The sequence below is a fragment of the Amphiura filiformis genome, chromosome 7, assembly GCF_039555335.1.
Source record: "Amphiura filiformis chromosome 7, Afil_fr2py, whole genome shotgun sequence".
Taxonomy (NCBI): Eukaryota; Metazoa; Echinodermata; class Ophiuroidea; order Amphilepidida; family Amphiuridae; genus Amphiura; species Amphiura filiformis.
The window spans coordinates 3,905,137-3,927,800 of NC_092634.1; the positions used below are offsets into that span (position 1 = coordinate 3,905,137).

Sequence of the window (22,664 nt, forward strand, 5' to 3'; positions counted from 1 at the left end):
TGATTTGTCCTCACATGACTGCAGGATCTTCACAGTAGCAGTCTTAATGCTTTGCATGCTGGCTATAGACTTCAACATAATAAGTCCCACTTTCTTGATTAAGTTCATCAGGACTATAGTATTCCATTAAATTAAACATTTCTTCTATGCACGTCCAATTAAAACACTTACTGTAAGGGATGTTTCAAGAGCTAAGGTCTGCTCTTTTCATCAGCCAGATGATGCACTGATCTGCATAAATAAAGATTTATGATGTATTGATCACTGGTGATGAGAGTTTTACTTTAATCAATACCAACAAGAAGTCAACTAGCAACAACTCAAGCAGATCAGTGCATCATCTGGCTGATGAAAAGAGCAGACCTTAGCTCTTGAAACGTCCCATATAGTAAGTGTTTTAATTGGACTTGCATAGAAGATATGTTTAATTAACTAATAGTAAGTCCCACGTTTTGAGATATAAAATATCAAGAGAAGACTTTACGTTTGCTGAACGCTATGTCCCAAGAAAAACAAACGAACCATTGAGCCATTGAAAACTAGGGATGTGCAGCTAGCGCACCACAATGAAGACAGGATCGTCAATGGGGGGCACTCAACTTAAATTTTGGTAGGGATGTGGGCATGCAGCGCCAAACTTTGGGAACTATGAACTGATTTTTAGGTAAAATAGGGGCTTGATGAACTGAAATTTCAACATTTTTGTGGGGTCTGTGAACTAAAATTGGGCCAAATTAGAGGCTTTGGAGCTAACAAATTCAAATGTTTTTCCAAATTCGAACTAAAGAGCTACAATAGAGGCCATCAGTGTGACGTCATATGCGACCATCTTGTGGGTACACGCTGTGATGGTCGTTCAATCTCCATGCGTGAACATCAAATCGGCTCCGCGTTGATGCATGATAACAGCTGCGTGGCAAGAGGCGCACTGTGCGTAATGTCCGACGCATGAACATGCAGATCATTTGTACCCACAAGATGGTGAAAGGCTGACGGCCTCTATTGTCAGAGTTTGAGGCTCAATGAACTGGAGCATGATGCAAATGTAGGTCATAAGGAACTGCCAGAGAGCCTGAAAAAGGGACCTTTGACCGCCGCACATACCCATACCACCTGTGAGTGAGCCCCCAGGTCATCTCCCCGAGTTCTTGTGTGAGTAACCAAGACAATATTAAGCAGTTAGTTCCTAGTCCAGGGGAATTTAGCTCAATTATTTCATGAAAGCAAACAGGGAATGTGCCGGTGCTTGATTTCGCATGACAATGTATACCAATGCACCAGAGTCATTCCTCTTGATCATGTCACATATTGATTCAGTGGTCCCAGAGTAAAATACAACATTGTTGAAACGTTTAGAGCCTTTTTTTTAATATTTCCTACGACACTGATATTTTTGTATTATTTTTTTCAAATTCATAAAAGGAAGTTGTTTTGTAAAATAGTTGTGCTACAACCATCCAGGGTGGTTCATAGGAATAGGCCCCTGAAGTAACAAGGTTCCTGTGGTACATTGGTCCAAATTTAAACTTTCACAGATCAAGGAAGTGTGTTATAAAAAATAAACAAATTATATTGTCCGGAAACATTACTTTGCTTTTGCTTTTGCTTTCCAAAGTTCTAGGCCTAAGCTATAAATGATTTAAATTATGTTTCCCGCTTGTAAAATGTTATTGTACAAAAATGTGACAGTGGCTCAAAATGACATGTACTGGTATACCAGCTGGACAAAGCTACCATATCTGTTCTTAAGTAATGATAGGTGTACCTGAAATGGAAATGGAGCCTCCTACATTAGTTAGCACTTCTTTCGGGCCCTGTCACTTTATAATTATCCAGAGACATGCTCTGCCAAGTCTGCAAGGGCCACCAGCTGCAGATCCAGGAGCTGTTAGGACCAAAAAATGTTAGCTAGGCTGATTTTGCCAGAAAAATACAAGGGGTGCCACCCCTTATAACACCCTGCATCCGTTCTTGGCCACAAACTGCAGCTAATGTATAATGTCAAATAACAACACTTCTTGTGAAAATATCTTATACACTTATAACCCTTCTAAATCACATACTTTGAAGGTGCAGGGGTATAGGGACAACCCTACTGGTCTACATCCTTTTCTCCCATTAGGTCCACTAGTCTAAGTTTTGATAGTCCTTGGGTTGCCAGTCCAATAATTTGCTAGTAATCTAAAACTAATGTAACACTAAACCTTACCCCTCATCCTAACCCTAACTTTCGGATTACCAAACTATTTATTTTCATTTTTGGACTAACCTTTTTTCAGATTAGCAAACCTTAGGACAAGCAGTCAGTCCCCACCCTATTTGACAAAACTCTTCATCATACAATTATTATTCATAATTGACATTGAAGAAAATTTGAACAAACAACCTGCTTTCCCCAAATTAAAATGTTAAAACCAAACCAGTCTCAAGTTTCACATCAAAATATTTTCACATCTTCAAAATCCACATAACTTTCCAAATCCACATAATTTCAAACTTAATTCTCATCACTCAAGCATTATTTGTACTAAAAATGTAAAAATAACAAAATTTACTAACAATTTCCACAGGTCTATAGTTCACTTATTCCTATTCTTATCTTGTTTAAATAATCATTTATGGGATTGTGAAAATTACCGCCTGCAAAATAATGCCCTATATTTGCCTGTGTGCACCTTCAACTGATCAGGACCTGTTTCCTTTCTCTATCTTCGCATTCTACACCAATATCCTGTTATGCATTAAACCATATCGTCACCTCTACATCCTCTATTTGCGATCGAAAAACAGCGGCTAAGCAATTTTTGTTTGCCACAAATCCACACAAGGCCTATTTTTGTGATGAGTTTAATAAATGTTTGTAGTCTTTGCATTCATATGATTGGGTTGTTTGGAATAAAGTGGGAATTTACAAAAACTTACAATGTAACCCTTTTGACAAAGAGCCAAATTTTTCGGACCACATAACAAAAAATGAATTATGACCAACTTTGAAAAATTTGCAAAAACATTTTTTTTCAAAAAGCTCAATTTTACCAAAAAATCATAAAAAGCCTGATTTTTACCCAAATTTCAAATATCTTTGATGAATTGATCAAAATCAACAATTTCAACCAATCAATGATAGAGTAGGTGCTCAGCCACCTTGCCACTTTTCATTATCAACTGTGAAGATAACTGGGATTTACAACACTATGCTGAAGAAAACAAAAAATACATTAATTTCAATTTTTTGCTCTATCAACATGATCAAGAACGATATTTCTTGCAATGTACTATTTGAAATGTCTACACATGCATGCTTAAGATTTTCATAACCTGTTTCGCTAATGAAAATAAAATTGACAGGCCAAAATAGACAGTATACCGCACAATGACATTAGCCTGCAGTATAAATACCAAAATAACCTTTTATATGATTCATAGATTTGGTCAAGTTTAGTTAAGACTGTTACCCCTGAAAGTTAAGGTTGTCCCACATAATAGGCATAGATTTCCTACCAATAAGGTAGTAATAATATTATTATCCTTGTAGTAATTATAGTTCTTTTCACAAACAAGTAAAGCTATTCCCCATTTGTCTCCGCCTTCTTATAACAATGACAAAATTATTAAAATTCATATTCTATAGGCCTAATTATTATTTCAACTCCTTTTTAAACCTGTTTTTTTTTTAAATACATATTTAATAATACTTCTTTTCGTAGAATTTGTCAATGATAGCTAAGATTAAGAACAACAAACAAAGCAACAACAACATCAACAACAAAAAGAAACACAAAAGTGAAAGGAGAAAAGACAATACAAAATATAACAAAACAAAAACAGAGAAGGTGGGAATAAATAACAGCAAGGGTTGTTCAAGATGTCCTAACCCTGCGAGTACTACCTGCCAATTGGTTACAAGAAGGCTGCTACGATTTATTGAGCCAATCAGCAATATGATAAGGTGGTAGAGTTGAAGAAGAGCTGTATTTTAATTGGTCAGATGAATAACCAATCAGAAACACTATAAGCAGTAGCAGTATTCAAATGTTTAAAATGAGGTAATTCTGAGTTAATGAGAAGCTTACAGGTGTTATTTCTTGTTTCTTTGTTTCAACAGGTTCAACTTGACTTATGAAAACAAAGGAAACATTCAATTAGTAAAAGGATAAGGTTGACTATCTCATTTAATCTTGGTAACCAATATTGAACCAACACTTGTGATACGATGACATATTACCTGTTTCTTGTCTTTGATATTTATACTTGTTATGACTTCAATATTACTACTATACATCCTTACGGCTTGAGATGTTAGACAGGGGACCGAAGGGGGGGGGGGTGTATTCAATTTTGGTTTGGACCCATCGCTATACTGAAAGTCCAAATTTTCAGCCCAATAAATTTAACACAGTAATTTTACAACTTTTACCCATATTTTGGGCAAATGTCAGGCAAATGTCACGGATGAACTCTGGTGCAGTACCCCTGTCTGCCTACTTCAAGATAAACCATCAGATCCGAGTCGGCTCTGCACTCTGTACAGATCCTGGTGACTAACAGGATCTGTACTTTGGGTTAACTCAAAAGAAATTCATAATAACAGATTTGACTTCAATCAACAGTCATACTATTGTTTTTGCTCACCTGGAATGTTTTTGCTAGATCGATTAGCGTCTTCAACAGATGCTGATGCTGTAATAATTCTGTCTTCAGATGAGATTTGGATGGATTATTTTATATACCACTGTGTACGATTAGCCACTTGTATAAGATGTGGTAAGAGTATGGGTATGTGCTAAGAGTGTACATCACATTCAAAATATCATGCCTAGGAAATTGTTACATGAATGATTGGTGCATGTTAATGTCGGTCAGATTTCATGGAACATAAATTTTCTGGTTGATGTACCGGGTCTACGTCATCTTATAGGCACTAAATGACTTCCTAAGGTCCGTTGGAAGGAAACATAAAGAAGGATACGTGCATATTATCACTTGTGTAACACTGGTTCCTATATTGGGCTATTCCAGTTAAAATCCAGCCCCCCTATGGAAGACATAGCCTTAATCTTCCACACAGGTAGTGTGAATTTCAAATGGAGTCACCCATTCACTGTTGTCTGCTCCAAAATGGGCTATTCCAGTTGAAATCCATACACCCTCCTATGGAAGACAGGACCTTTATCTTCCACACAGGGAGTGTGAATTTCAAATGCAATTACCTGAATGGATGACATTTGAAATCTATACATTTTGTGTGGAAGGTTTGTGCCTTGAACAAGGGGTGTATGGATTTCAACTGGAATAGCCCAATAAAGCTTTCACCTGTAAGGTGTTGATCCAGATAATTGAGAGAAATTTTCTTTAATTAAATAAACTTAACGAGAACCCTATTCATAGTAGGCCTTACAATTGTTGGTCATAATCCACTACTAATCATTCACTATTCTTTGTTTGTGCTTCAAATAGGCCTTAACTTATGTTTGCAAGTTACGCATTATGTGAAGCGCAATTAGAACAACTGCGTGCATGACATTTTAATCTATGGACTATTCCATTTGAAATCCACACTCCCTCTGTGAAATATTTTGGAAATATCTTCCACAGAGGGAGTTTGAATTTCAAATGGAATGAACATATTAGGTAGCTCAATTTAAACATTTTTTTTCCATTTGAAATTCGTACTCACTCAGTGGAAGATATTTCCAAAACTCTTCCACGGGGAGTGCAGATTTTAAATTGATAGCCAACTTGGCCAATATTAATCTTTATCATTATGAAGAAAAAATTTTTTCCAAAGAAAAGGTTAAGCTGCGATTTTTCACCTTGAACAATCAAAACGAACAAACATAACAAAAGAATAAAGAACAAAAAAGTACAAATAAACAAACAACATAATTAAAAATCTCTTTCATGGGATGGCTCAGCATTTTTCCAACATCAGCACCATTAGATCCACTACCGGTATAGTGCTATTAAGTATTAATTAATCTTTGTGTAAAGGTTAGATCCTGGTTCAATCTACACTGGATATCGTCTTTGATCTTGGAATCTACAATCAGTGACTTGATGATGAGCACAGTCAGTATCTGGTTGCATTGTGGAGAATGTAGGATTTGGGGCACCTGGGTTGCCGGATATACCAAGTCTATACCATAACCATAGCACTGATCAACTTTTGGATCTCACCCAAAACATCTTGTAATACTTACTGATTTTGTATTTTGTTGAGCATTATTTTGTATTTTGTTGAGCATGGTGTAAAAGTTTTCTAACCCGAAGCCAGGGAATCTATTGTTTTTACTGAAGTTGCCTCAATAAAACAGCTAAAAAACCTGATTGTCATATTTCTGTGTGTTTTCCTATCATCTACCACCCAAGCAGCTTCCATTGTATGAAAATCATTTAGAAATCAAAGTTGTCAAAAGATACAGACATCATCAATAATATTTAACCAAGTATGAAAGATACATGCTCAAATTTCATCTCCACTGTCACACAAAACTGATTCAGTTATCATTTTTTGGTTTTCATTTCTTGTTACGATGCAATATCTCTGGTTGGCCAGTGAGCGTGTAGCGCAACAAAGGCCCATCTGCAATAGCTGCCAGGTTTCATATGTGTACAATATAGAATGCAGAAATGGCCATATTGTCTTTAGGGCAGCTATTGCAGATAGGACCTTCTAGCATTAATCCCTCAACAGAAAAACCTATGTGATTGTGGCCCCTGAACATGTTTAAAACAAAACTCCCAAATGGTTACATAGGAGGTTTTGCTTTAAACATGTTCAGGGGCTAATGACACATCTAGGTTTTTCCTGCCCAATGACGATATGTACTTGTCAATTTCAAATCAGATCTGTTCATGGATACTTTCATCATTTCAGATTCAGACGAATTGCCTTAAGTTACGATGATTGGATTTCACTTCCTTGTCATCAAACACTGACAAAATAACAAAATGTTCATTCCCAATTAATATGTAAACTTGGCTTCATCTATTTCAACAAATTTGCATCATTCCATGTACTTGTAGCATTCTTAACTTGGATTTCTACTGAGCAAACTGTTGCAGGTGAATTTGAGTGAATTTGGGGTGATGCGAGGAATGTGCCGTAACGGCCCCAGCAGAAATAGAGATTGGATAAAGGTGAATGCGTAATGATGCAAGTGAATCCGTCAACCACCTATTGAAGTAGTTAATAGTGGTGAATATGTGATAACGTTTGCAGTAGAAATAGTTTGTGTGAAAATTTTGCAGGTGACACTGGAAGTAAAATAATGATGATGATGATTATGAATAAACATGTTCAAAGTGGGTAGAAATTCAAAATGGATCAAATCAATTAGTACTATTACTACAGAAAAACCCAAGGACTTGTAGCAAGTCTAATGTGAATTACTACAGAAAAGCCCAAGGACTTGTAGCAAGTCTAATGTGAATTACTACAGAAAAGCAAGACTTGTAGCAAATGTGAATTCACAAACTGAAGTGGACATTGATGATCAGATAATGGTGTCATTTTAGATTTGATTGGATAGAAATGACTTTTGCGGGGAACGTTAAGCTGAATGGTCATGCATGAAACTGATAATATAACATCACTGTGTTTTCATTTCTTATTAATGTATAATGTGTCCTGGTGAGTGTATAAATCAATAAACCAGCATGATCAAAATCCGTCTTGCTCTTCCTGTAAAGTATGCTGAGGCTTGTGGATCAACATAGGCGTTCTGCCTGTGCTTAGTGCACTATATATTTTGTCTATTTTGATTATAGAAGACACAGGAATTTGGATGATATTAAGCAGATATATCATAATTTCATCATATTATAACACCTTCTCATATATAGATGCATGACAGTGCAAAATCTTCCCAGAGTTATTATTTTTGTCAGCTCTTTTATACTCCTTTGTAAAAGCTGAAGCAGTAAAACTGCTGGCTTGTGTCAAAATGAATAGTAGGTATTTTTAACAGTCTTCTTCCTCTTCTTCTTGAGTAGCCTTAAAAATGCTGTTGTTTCCCATTAATATATAGGTACGTCAAAAAAAGAAAAGAAAATGCGAGTTATGTTTATTATTAATTTGTTACTTTTTTTTTTAAAGGTCATAGCCAAAACATGACATGACTGTATGCGTTTAATAAGCTTAAAGGAGTATTTCGTGATCCTAGCATCCTCTATTTATGTCATTTTTCATTAGATATCCACGAAAGAAACCTATTCCCAAAATTTCAGTTGATTCCGATTTTTGCGTTCATGAGTTATGCATGATTATGTGTATTACACTGCTCCATAGACAATGCGTTGTAATTTCGTTCTGGTGCACCAGAACGAAATTCAAATTTCACGATATCTTTGCTAAGCGAATTAATCTGCAAGAAATATTTTGTACATAAACATTATGTAGCCAGAGGTTTCCAGTGATATAAAAATCTCAACTTTTTTGAGAAAAGTGGGGGATGAGGCTGTGGATCACGAAATGCCCTTTTAATAAATAGCCCAAATAGTTGCGAACTGGGATATTTCTCTACTGTATACCACTTCATTCATGTTTTTAAAACAATTTAGAAGTGTGTAGAAACTGTAAAAATAATTCAGGATGTCAAAAATGTTGAAAGAAAAAAAAATTCTGGAATTTCAAAAATTAGGGTTGGTATTCATTTGTACAGTAAAACAAACAAAAAACCACCTTTTTACAGATTTTCCCGATTAGGGTCGGTTGGTGGAGGACAAGCAAACAATCTTTTTTCTTTTTTGGCCTTATGGTAAAATATTAATGATCAAGTCTGTTGTCAAGTAGTTCTGGTGGAAAGATTTTGAAATTTGAATATTTTGTAATGTAAGGGAAACAAATTAGATTTTTTTAAATGCCTTACAAAGGACTTGATTCAACCTAGGTTACTTTATCTCACAAAAATGAAAATCTCTCTATTAATTAATAGGAAACTCTAATTTGAACCAGTTTATACATTCTCAACTCAAAATTCCAAGTTCAATATTTTCAAATCATTACGAACTTTACCTTTGGAGATTGTGTAAGGAATAGCCAGATCCCCACTTGGCAAAGTTCAATAATATGTTAGCCACTGTGGTATGAATGAACTAAGACAGTAAATATGATATGGCATAGTGGTCATTGTGTATAATAACTTGATTAGATCTTGTACCTAATGATCGTCAGGCAACCCAATCCCCAATTACACAGTTCCGACTTCAGGCAACCCAATCCCCAATTACACAGTTCCATCTTGTGTTGATTCATAACCTAATTAATTGACCTTCAGGAACCACAACTCATCCCTTTTAAAATAAAGGACAGATCTGTTTCAACACAAGCAAATCCAAGTTTATGAACTTTGTCAAGATGAATGATGCAGTAATTGTGTTAATACCAGCATATCAGGTGATTCTTTGTCATTTTCACAGGTTTCTCATAGCTTAATGAGGCTGTTCCTTTGACAGGTATTTACCATTCTATTATAAGCTTGTGAAATATGGCTGACATTTGGATCATTTGTAAATAGTAACAGGTTAAGCAATAGCAGCAATAAGGTGAAAATCAAAATCAGCATGATCAGCGATACATTTATAAATCCTATAGGTATGACACCATTGCGGCATGGTGATGCGAGTGGACTGATTTTCAACAAGTGGTGGTGTTCCATAAAAGTTTGGGACCCCAAGCCATAGATTATTCAGTTTCCCTTTTTGAAGGGTAAATCACACCTGTGTTTGATCCAAAATAAGATGTGCCAGCTCATTCAGCATGAATTGGCACATCCACATATCCATCCGTTGCTATGTTAGGTTCATCTTTGAAGATCAGGTCATCAACTTTTTTACCCCTGCATAATGATAGTTCTCATAGTTGCTCCCATCTTGTGAAGAACTTGTATTTATACTATAGAGCCCATGTATCACGCATTAAATACAGATTTGGTTTAACTTCTAAGACCTGTGTCAATTGTACTAAACTTTTAACCCTTCTTAATGCAAGTAAACATTTGTAAGTTACAAATACCCTTTTACTTATAAGACTTATAAGACTTAACTTTACGAAGGGCCCTGTAGTTAATCCCTATTACTTACGAAGGGTCCCAATTGTAATTAAGTCACTTTAGTCATATGGATTTTAAGATAAGTAGTAAGTTACGATTGATTTTGAGACTTACAAAGCTTCATAAAGTTTAGTGAAATGGACCCTAGGTCACATTTCATAAAACTCTAAGATCTCCTTAAGTTGGGCTTAGAGGAATTTTAAAAGTCTTGAACTCTTCTTACTTTAAGAAGAATCTTATCCATTTCTTACCCTCCAAAAAGCTATTGCCTTGCAGTTGCTTCCATCTGGTAGAATACAACTATGTAAACTGTAGAACCCATGTATGAGATATTAAAAACAAACACTAAAAGCAACAGCACCTTAACTCATTGGGTGGACAGTGCCTTAAAAATTGAAGCAGAAATATCTGTGAAAAAACAAAATCACTGGTCATATGGTGATCCTAATCATTTTCCTGTTTTAACCAGTCAATAGCACCAAGCCCTAGCTATTGACTCGTTAAAACAGGTAAAACAAATATACATGCTCATTGATTTGGGGGTTTTCACAGATCGTTCTGCTTTGATTTTTTAAAGCACTGTTTATAGGTAATGTACAAACTTACTGTGCAGAGATCAATGAATTTATCCGCATGATCTTTGGAGAGAAAGTTGAGTCCCCACGCACCTCCTTGATCTGAATCCTTCCACTGAATAAAACTGCTGGTACAGCGAACAACGTGTGTGCCTGCGATGAAGGAAATATGAAAAACAATAATATATTTAGAAAAAAAAATTAAAACTGTCAAGTGTCTTCTTCATAAAAAATACCCTTTGGGGAAAATTAATTTAGCAATAAGTAAGTTTGAGGCTTAAACTAAAACCAATATAGCTCTGTATGTGAAACACAGTCCGTTTTTGTATAGAACAGTATGAGATGTGACCAACAATATGTATATAGCATGACATTTTGCAATTCACCAAATCATGCCATAATTGTTATTCAAATTCTCCAAAGGCACAACTCTGTTGGCCCAGCACCCTGGTCAGCCTTGTTGAACCAGCACAACCACACTTTCAAAATGAAGCAACCACAAGAAACAATGCCATTGTAAATGACTGAAAACAAATCTATTTGACACTAAAGACAGAGAATTATCAAATACACATGTCTCCTTTCCCATTCGATAAATATGTATTACATGTAGAGTAACTGTAAATGTTGCATGGATGGCACCATGTAAATGACGGATGGCACCACGTAAATGACATGTGTGTAAGGTATGATGCTATTAAATCAATGCTGTTAATTTATATCCATTTTTGTTTAATAAAGGTAACGGCTTACAAAGGTCATACAGAGTTTTTATTAAAGTGACAAAACATTTTAGTATACATGTGTTAATTTATTGTTTCAGTTTGCTTGGTAGTGAGGTTAATCATTCTAAACTATCAAAGTCATAATGTACGATCTTATAATATGAATTTGGTTAATTTTTTTAAAACCTGATTTTTTTGCATATTTGTAATGTTTACACATGTCACAACTTGCACCTAAATGGAATCAGCTAAATTTGTTGTGTTTGTAGGTAAACAGAGCAAAGTTCGACATAAGTCATAATTCAAGAAATTATGACTTTATGTCCGCCCATAGAACTGTGTGTTAAACGGCCAAAATAACAAGCAGTGTTTCCTTCACGTTACCTCGTTATTTCAGCTCAAAATGGACAGAAACCATTCCCGATCATTATTACTAGTATTATTTCAGCATTTTGAGTATATAATGAAAAATTTAAAATTTAAAGGAAATCGTACATTAAGCCTTTAACTGAATTCTAGGTATTCAATATGTCATTTGTGCATAAATCAATTAGTATGTCGCAATGTGTATTTCTTCAATATCAATATATTTTTACTCTCGTCATAAGTTATTGCTATCTCATGTTTATTGCAATCAAATCCAGTTATATTTGAATTGTACATGAACTATACATATTGGCTATTCCAGTTGAAGTCTACACTACCCCTGTGGAAGATTTAGCTTAAGTCCTCCACAGAGGGAGTACGAGTTTCAAATAGAATAGACATTTGGGTAAATTCCATTTGAAATACTCACTCCAGTTGTGGAAAATGTAGGTAAAGCCATAATACAAGGGGAGTATGAGTTTCAAAATGATTAACCCTGACCAAATACATTTGAAAAAAAAAATGCTCCCCCTGTGGAAGGTATTTCCAAAATCTACAGGGGTAGGGTGGATTTCAACTGGAATAGCCAATTCCCCATTGGCTATTCCAGTTGAAATACATACACCCCTATGGAAGACATGACCTTAATCTTCTACACAGAGAGTGTGAAATTTTGTGTGGAAAATTTGTTTATTTCAAATGAGGGTTATTTGAATTGTTCTCGACTACTACACTGCCTATGGTATCGGGCGCAATGTACAAAGTGAGTAGCAACATTTCAGTTCTAGCATAGACCATAAAAAATGGTCTATGGTTCTAGTATTAAGATTTAATTTCAAAATAAAAGTTGTAAGATGTTCCACTTTGATGCACACAAACTGCTGATTTCACTATGTTTTCTTCAATTGTAATAAAATAATTTTATTTTAAAATGAATGTGACATGATTTGAGTTACCTATAAACACAAAAGAAAATATCTTTCCCTTCCCAGAATCCTTTGCAACATGATACATCACCTCATTCACCAAATGATACTCCCATTACAATTGTACAGGTTACCCTTGTTTTCATTTTGAGAATAGACTGGTGAAACATGGGTCAATTAGTAGCTGATAGTCAAGAAATAAATATATTTTGCAACATCTGGACATCAATTTTGTCACTTCTGACCCATGTTGCACAAGATAGCAAATTAGAACAGGGAATTAAAAAGGGAGAAATGCATTATGGGAAGTGTCAAGATATCTTCTCTGTATGAACATTATCCTGAAACATTTGTGTAATTTGTCCTTTGGATCACATCAAGATATTTAACTCTCTTCACGCGGGTGTCGACTGCAGATGACATGTTTCAAAAAAAATTTAAAAATTCAAAAATTTCAGAATTGTAAATTTTCATGACCATATTTGGAATCAGCATGAAAAATGCATCAAAATGAGTACAAACAAGCCTAGTATTGATTCAGTAGTTCTAAAGATAGCTCTTGATATTTTGAGAAAATATTTCAAAACTTGAACTTTTTCCACTGAAGCGCATGGCTAGCACGCAGAGCATTTAATATTTCTGAGGTTAGATTCACTGCTGTGATACCAATAAGAATCCAATCAGATCACACTAAGAATATAAATAGCAATATAAATGTGATTCTAATTGACAAATTGTCAACTCAGTGTGCTGCAAACCACTGCTAAAGATGTGGTCAGGTTGAGGTTTCATCTTTTCAAGTTTTGTTTGTTTGTGTTGATTTCCTCCAAACTATATAGTTGTGGCATGAATTCAAAAGAAACAAATGTTTTTAAATATTTGTATTTTTTTGCATTCAGGAGGTACAAGAGGTTTGATTGTTTTGCCACAGTGGCGGAGCAAGGATTTTATTTTTTGAAAGGGAGGGAGGTGTCAAAATCAACAAGTTTTTCCCAAAATTGCTGCAAAAAGTGGAAATTATCATAATGTTGTGTTTTTAGAAGAGGGGGGCAAGAGTTCTGACTGGGAGGACAATTCTCCCCCCCCCCCCCCACCGGGTGGCACTGCCACTGACTCCAACAAATTTCTTGCCATTTTTCATGTTCTTGATATATGTGCCAAAGGAGCTGGTCACCCTAAATAGGCTGTGTGTTCATGATTTTGGCATAAACGTATCAAACCAAATAATTTTTGCCAGTCATAAGCCGAATAAACTATAAAGGCTTTATCTTATTTCCTGACTGCTAGCATGTACAATTTCCAGCTCCATCACTACATGTATACCACCTTTTAAAACTGGCAGAACTAGACTGACATCTTCCTCCATCATGTAGCTTTCATCACAAAGCCTCCATTACCTAGTTCAATCTCTCTTATGGAGTACACAGACATCTGTATTAATGTTTTAACATTTAATCATATTACCCATGCCTACTCTCCTAAAGGTTAAATGAAGTAAAGATTATTGGATTAGAATGGAGAGTTGCATTCTGCTGTTAGTATACTCATGGAAAATAAAATGTTGAATCTTCACATTGGGCTTTTTCAGTTGGTCTATTCCAGTTAATTTAAAATATATACACCCCCATTTGAAACTCACACTCGTGTGGAATATTAAGGTCATGTCACACACCAACATCGCCTGGTTAATAATTACTTTGTACAGCAGAGACACTAAAATCAATACCGGGATCGATACACGTGAATGTGCTATGCACGATTTGATATTCAGATGATAAATGATGAATATCTCCGTAATTTTTATTCTAAAGAAGCCATATTTTTTTGCTTGCACTTGAATATATGTGTTGAAAGGATATGATAGTCGTTATCTTGCATATTGAGAAAGAACCTTGCGTATTGAGCTCAAAAACTGACAAAAATTCTGATTTTATATGTGCGAACTATAGCGCAGCATAGGCCACTCGTGGAGGTAGTCTAAAAGCAGATGACCTCATTGTGTATACCATGCTCACTCACACACAGAGAGGTCAGTCACCAGGCTATTGTCAATAGCTTTAGTCGGCTCATTATGCGTCTCAAAACTATTAAACAGGTCGGAACAAAATGGCCATGCATGGCTGTGGATTCAACCTACCATGGTGATTTCTGCCATGAAGATATCGGGGTGATGACACTGTGTGTCAAAGAGTCATTTTGTCAGATCAGAGGGCATATGAATTTCAACTGGAATAACCCAAATGATTGCTTACCACTACATGCACAAACTCTTGTAACATGTTTACTTAAACACCCAAAGCCATTCGATATAAGGACTTCCGGAGGAGGTACATTAGTTTTGGTCTCCAATTTGAGCCAATCCAATATGGTGGCAATATGTATTGTAAAGTCTGCACAAAAAGTAACACAGCTGTTATACAGGCCCGTAGCCAGCCCTCCGAGTTAGGGGGTTCGTTTTTGCAGATTTCTGGTAATTATGAATGTTTAACGCGGCTGTGTACTCTAGCCATTGTTTCTTTCTCAAAATTGAGTTTTTATGATATGTTTGTACCTTGTTATGTTTTTTATAAATACAAGGAATGAAAATCCAGATTTGTAAACTCCAACTGCAATATTTTAAGGATTTTATTTCACTATTCCACTCGTGTTTGAAATTGAAAAGGAAAGAAAATCTTTGTTGTACCAGCAAGGTACACGCGCAACAACTCATCGCGTTGCGTGATCGCGCAATTTGTTAACGCACAAATACGCGACGATACGCCGACGCTTATCTCCATGCGTGGCGCATCTTATGGAAACACCACGGAAGCACTGATTTCACAAAAACCTAGTGGTCAAATGGCTCGTTTTAGCTGATAAAATGTGGGTTTTTTCAAGTTCTTTCCCCGATTTAAATATCAAGTTATGAATGGATTTCGCTCAAACTTCTCAAGGGGCTGTGGATTTACCCGATGTTCACGTAATATAAGTTACAAAAGCGAAAACTGTCGCATTCTCCTGTGAGATTCGATGAAAGTGCAAAATGTGACCACTTTAAACTTCAACGGCCATTATTTCAATGTTCATTTTCTCGGTAAAATGACGATTTAGGTACACGATAACTCAATAAATACAGCATCTATAGGTAAGCAAATATGATCATCGTAAAAAGCATGATCGACTCAAGAAACGGTTTTCTCATTTTTTATATTTTTGGTCTATTTCGATTTTGGGCATCATTTGGTGCAAATAGGCGTTTGTGAATTTTAAAAAGTTCATTTTGATGCCTTATATGGTCAATATCTCAGAAAATAAGGCCAATATCAAAAAACTAAAAAAACCGTTTTTGGAATGGAGCCTCAAGATTGAGCTAAAAACAAAATAAAATATTTTGGAAAGAGTGTTTTTTGTTATGATGTACCTAACAAATATTGCCAAAAACTCACTTTTTGTGATTTTCTTCAAAATTGTTGTTTTTACCCCAAATCTGTATTTATATTAAGATTTATTGATGTCTTGCCTTCATAAAAATGTATACTTTTATATGTTTTTGCGAATAATTACAAAGTTATTGCACTTTTACTACATGCATGTCTGAGAGTACACAGCCACCTTAATGATTGAAGCAATGGCCATGTAGCTGCCATTGCGCCACGTAATGGCGGTGCACAGGGGGTGTATGAGGGAGATGTATTTTGACAAAAATAATTTCATGTGTTTTATGTGTGGGAATGGCAAAAAGTTTACATGCAAAACAAAATAGAATTCCTATTTGATTTTTTTTTAATTTGATTTATTAATAATCCAGGCAAATATAACATATAAAAACAAGTAAACTACATCTGCATGCTCCTTTAAGCTGAGTAACAGATATCGCCCACATGCATGTGACCCACATAGAATATTTATCCGTCATTCCCTGCCTGCAGTCTGCAGATCATTCATACATCAAATGACTCTCTGGATACCAATTCAATTTCATCCTCAAGTGTCATCATGGGATGAAGTAACATAATGAGGCAACATTTTAGCAGTGAAGATTAACTCTTACTTGCGGAGTTGACTGCAGATGACAAGTAGCAACATTTTTTTTTAAATTCAAAAATTTCAGAATTGTAAATTTTCATGTCCTTATTTGGAATCAGCATGAAAAATGCATTCAAATGAGTACCAACAAGTCTAGTATTGGTTCAGTGGTTCTTAAGATAGCTCTTGATATTTTCAGAAAACATCTCGAAACTTTTATTGGGCTACTCCCATTTGAAATCCACACTACCCCTGTAAAAGATTCTGGAAATATGTTCTACAGAGGGAGTATGAATTTTAAATGGAATTAGCACTAGGCAGCTCCATTTGAATTTCATACACCCTCTGAGTAAGATTCAACCTGAATCTTACATATAGAGATAGAAGAGAGGGTGAGTTTCAAATGGAGCTGCCAAATGTGCTAATCCCATTTAAAATTATACTCCCTCTGCGGAACATATTTCCAACATTTTTCACATGGGTAGTGTGGATTTCAAATGGAATAGCCCATTAGACTCATATTTCATTATCTGCATGCTTAAAGCCATGTTGTAACATTTCCATAAAATAAATTTGTATTTCTTTTCCATAAAATGTTAGTTTTCACCATCAGATATGCCCATTTTTAATTGCTATCTTCAGTAGACAGCAAAAAACAAAACAAACATGGACTTTTAAATCTGATTCCTGATGAATCTCTTCAATAATTAAAATATTTTGCAGAGTCCTTATTTAAGCGTTAGCCCTCACCTGTATGCATGTGCCGAAAAGTGTGTGCGTATAGGACTTTGTGCAAAATAATATATGCTGAACAGTTAGCAGTACGCATCATTTGTAATAGAAATTTGGCAACATATAATACCTATTTATTTTGAAATAATGGTGAAAATAAAAGGAAGTGAATAAATTGAAATATAACTCATTTGACATCCAATATATTGTGTTGGTTTGAGTTTCAACCCTTTCAGCATGGCTGCTATATACAGCACTGGGAACATAGTGACATTAACATGAGACTATTATACACCTGACATACACAAAGTTTATGTATATATGTCAGGGAATCAAATGTTAATGGTATATAAATATACAGGTATTTCAGGTATAACGATATGTTAAAAATTTTCTGCAACACAACTCACTAACATGTATTTTTAATGATCGAAAATAAAATTTGCATATTTTTTCAATAAAATAAGTCAGCAATGGTTCCTCCTAAATAAGACCAGAGAAGATAAGACCACTAACTTCCACATTGTTTGTTTGTCTGAATGATTGTTCCATGTGAATACAATCATTCAGACAAACAAACTTGGGTCCTGATGTGACCAGGATTAAGATATCAGGGCTCAAACCAAGTGCGTTGCACCTAATGCATTCCTTGGTTAGAAACCAGCATCACATCATTAGTCTAAGATGTTAGTGGATGTCCTCTTCCTTGTTGGCCTTCCACAGCCCCTTGCAAAATTTGTTTTTCTACACCTCCATGTTTCCTGACAAATATGGCCAAAGTACTTCAGCTTTCTCTCCATTATGCCATTTCTGATGGTTAGACTTGTACCAATCTTGTTGAGGATCCAGGAACTTGTTCTCCTGTCTTTCCATGTCACTTGTAGAAGCCTCCTGTAACACATCTCAAAAGCATCAACTCTTTGTATTACAAGTAGTAAGTTGTCGGGCAAGTTGAAACAATGTTACAGGTGTCCTGTTGTAAGTAGAATCTCACCTACAGGCAGGGTTTTTTTGTGAGCAGTGACGATTTTCCAAATGCAGACCTTTCCAAGAGAAATCTTTATTCTGGCCAAAAGTAGACCTTTATCCCCTCTGCAATTGATTTTTGGACCCTATCGTTTAACAAATTTCACAAAAAGTTCATAATTTGGGTACATTTATCAAAATTTTAAACATTTTTGGCCCAATTGCTATTGTTTACAGACATAAAATGCAGATTTATGGGGGATGTGTTGCCCCCACCACACCCCTCTGGCTACAGGCTTGGGCAGGGTTCATTCAATTTTACTTTGAAAAATTTGCATGGACATTTTAAGCCAAATTGAACGCTGCCTACAGTTACACATTAAGCAAGACATAGGGCCTAATAGTTATACAATTGGCAAAATATTGTGACAATTATCGGGCAAACTAAACTGCTGTTGGGCATGTTGTGAACCATAGAAAATGGGCAATCTGACGCCGTAGTTTGTATGTACTGAATCCGACTGATTTTTTTTTTCTTTCATGACTTATAATAAAGTCATTATCACTCAAGCTCCATGTTTAACCCTAGTATGAGAACTACCTGCCGATTGGCAAAAAAGAAGTTTTCATTATCAATTGTACCAATCATCAACAGTGTTAGAATAATTTCATCACACAAAAACATTGGGGTGAACTATTTGCAAAGCTCCATTCTGATTGGTGATTAAAGTGATATCATGTAATTGACCAATCTGAGGCAATGTTAGATCGGCAGGTAGTGCTCAGGGGGCTAATTCAATCTATGCATCACAGCATCATCCTAATTTCAATTTCCATGGTGACCACATTCTGCCATCTTAACATAAAAAGCTTCATTAACAGATACAGATTAAAAGAGATAGATAGAAAAGGGGTCACCGCTCTACCCGCAAGACGAACTTTGAAATCCACAAATTACGACATGTCCCAACCAATTCCTATAGTAATTTGTAACTGCGTAGCTATGAATACACAGAGAAACCTCCCAGGCGCTGCATCATCTAGTTCCTGCCAGACTAAATGAAGACAACTGTAGAAGTGCCGACACTAATAGCAAAATAAGCTTAAGGGCTCGTTGTTCTGATGTTTCCATGTCCTAATTTGTAATCAATATACACAAGGCTGTTGTGATTATTGCAAGTTACAAAAATTCAATATTTGATTTCAGATTCTCTATATAAGTTTCAATGTTGCAATATTTTAAAATGTTCTGCCTGAAATGATATTTAACTGCTTGATATTAAATACCCGAATTCTATTATTACTTCAATATTAAGATTTAGTCTTTATGTTGATGTAGACTGATTTGGAATGTAAAGGAAAATCTCAGATAAGATATTGTACCCTTCCCAGAATCCTTTGCAACATGATGCATCACCTCATTACTGTTACTTCTATTCCTTCGTACAATAAGGTAATAATAGACTGGCTAAACATAGGTCAATAGTCATGAAATAAACATAATTTGCAAGATCTGGATGTGCTCTGTTCATTAAGGTTCGTTTCTATTTACCCATATCAAACTGGACTGCAAATTAGTACAGAAACTTAAAAAGAAGAAATGCATTGTGGGAAGTTGAACTGGATAGCAAATCAGTACAGAATATTAAATGAAAACAATGCATTGTGGGAATTGCAAAATATCTTCTCTGGGAAAATTGGTTAAAATGAAAACACCATAAAATCAGTGTACATAGAAGTGCTCATATTTGGTAAAAGGGTTTTTTTCCTTTTATCATAGTATAGCTGCAAAAAATATCCTATCAACTTTTTACGGAATTTGCAAATTGATATACTCCTGCTACATGTAGTTTACAGTAGCCAAACAGCTGATATCATGCTGCCCAGAGGAAGCGGCTCTTTCAATGTAGGCCAGTAGACAAATTACACCGCTGGTCAATTGTAAATTAGTTTAAGCCGACAGATGAAACTTAAGCACCATTCTTTAAGTCCCTTTCAGGAAGGGGCAGCATATATAAGGTCAGTTGAAAACTTTCGAGCGTGTTTATACTGAGCACCTTGCATTACCACGCTTCCATTATCCTACATTTTTAATCCAGTCACTGTCAACCGGGTCATTTCTGCTGCCCTACAATTGCAGGGTAACGATTCGCTAACCATGTATTTAGTGCATAGGGCAGAAGTTTAGAAAAACTTTTTGTGACCTTTAAGCTGCTTTAAGGTCATATTTTGATCACTCACGTTTTGGTGTAAAACACTAGGCCTCACCGAGTTTTACTTAAAATAATGATGTCACCCATGTCATATGAGATGATAGATGCACAACAGTGACTAAAACCTTATAAAGACCCTAAGATCTACAGAAGAGCCATATATAAAAGCTCTTCCTTAAATGATTCAAATCAGTCCCTGTTTTTTTGGGGCGGTTCAGATTTTGATGTCCTTTGTATGTCATTTAGGTGTAGTATTGATTGTTCACTTTTATTTGTTTTGATAATCTCTAGCTGTTGTCAAGATAATTTTGGTGGTTTATCTGCACTATTGGTGACTAGAAGCCATTCTTCCTAGATTTGTCCCGGGGGCCACTGTAATGGTGCAGGGGGGTATCAGGCGGGTCCGTAAATTCACGTAAAAAGGGTATTTTTTCAGATTAAGTATGCGTTACGCATGCGTAACGTGAATAGGGTATCAAATTCATGTAAAATTGGTGTAAAAGGGTATGTTTTTTTTTTTTTTATGTACTTAGGGTAGTTTTGCAAAGTTTGTGATTTTGTGCTTTCTCCTTCATTCATGAAAAGTGAAAGGAAAGTGTCTTCTTCCTACACCCCAAAAGCAGTTAAAAGCCATCTTTTAGCTGTCAGAGATGACAGATCCCTATACTGGCCCAGCTAGCATACTAAACACGAGGTCCCCGGACGAGGTCACAACTTGTTCAGAATATACAACCAATCAGCATGCTTTTTCTTAACTGTGGAGTCAATAAATTATGAGGAAAAATATAAGAGGATTTCCGATTGCCGAGCCTCTTTAAACTCATTAATATTCATAGTCTTGGTGGCTTCCAGCCCAGAAAATTTGGTTGATCGGAACATGGTCTAAAGGAGCAACAAAGCAACCACGAACTTCTAGGTTTGTAAACAAGCTGTGTCAATGAACATGTGTGAAATTTTACCGGGGTATTTACAAACACAACGATTGAATAATTTGGAACTATTTTGGCTTTCTTAAAATATAAATCAATGAGTTTCAGGATTTTGGTTGGGTTTACCACTAAATCCAGTATGATAATTAATGCTCTAGGATGTTTTAAATCGAGACGAAATTAGGAAATAAACCAATTGCTACTCTGGCCGTGCTTGCCGTCTTCTTCCAACTTCGATGTGTGGTTTGCAATCGCCATGGTCGTAATTTGCGTTGGACTTGCAGTTCAAAATTCTCTTGGATATGTGGAGAAATGGGTACATCCCAATCCCAAAGAATAAATTCTACAATATTTCAATGAAAAGGGTTGGACCTGTGATCCAAAAAAGGGGAAATTATTGGCCCAAAAATCTTGAAAATATTGGACATACTGCATGAACTTTGAGGTAAGCTTTAGCACCACGTAAACTTGTATGGCTCAAAATTCAGACGGCTTGCCACAAATTGCTAGCCCTATAATGCCACTCGCCGCCTGGGTTCTGTGTGTTTACTTGTTTAGGGGTAATAATTGCATAACTTACTTGTTTAGGGTTGGGGAAAAGACAACTACTTGTTTAGGGTAGCAAATCGTGCAACTTATACTTGTTTAGGGGGAAAATTTCAGTCTCGGAAATACTTGTTTAGGGTGCTTTTTGAGAGTCCTCGGACGCGCCTGATACCCCCTCTTGACACTATAGTGGCCCCCCTGGGAGATTTGTGTTTTATTTCTCTCAACTTTTTCCATACACATCTTCTCCATGAAAGAAAACATCTCTAATTGCATCCGTCAATTTATGTAAAAGGTCTGCTTGGCCCCTCGTCACTCATACCCTCCCCTGCCCCACCCCCATTTGCTCTATATATATACTCAAATCCCTGGACTCAAATCACACTAAATACCTGGCATATTAAATACAAGCATACATGTACATACACAACGGTCTCTGGAAAGTGCTGTCAGTCATTACATGTATGCAATTCTCAAATACCACCCTCCTTACATTTAGCCTCCCAGCAGGACAGATGGTTATCTCCCCCCCCCCCCCAGCAGTGTAGTCAACATTTTATTTTAGGGGGGCAAAGCCAAATTTTTACCCCCATTGGTCAATATTTCATCCCACTTTTAGTCATCTTAAT

At 35.9% G+C, this 22,664-nt stretch overlaps 1 protein-coding gene across 1 annotated transcript in view; it reads right to left on the bottom strand.

The window, feature by feature from the left end:
- The window catches only part of LOC140156568 (rho guanine nucleotide exchange factor TIAM1-like), a 128,312-nt gene that overhangs the window by 86,219 nt on the left and 19,429 nt on the right, over positions 1-22,664 (bottom strand). Inside the window, exon 3 of the mRNA XM_072179508.1 lies at positions 10,659-10,780. Within this exon, the coding sequence (XP_072035609.1) occupies positions 10,659-10,780 (122 nt within the window). The remainder of the gene's footprint in view (positions 1-10,658; positions 10,781-22,664) is intronic.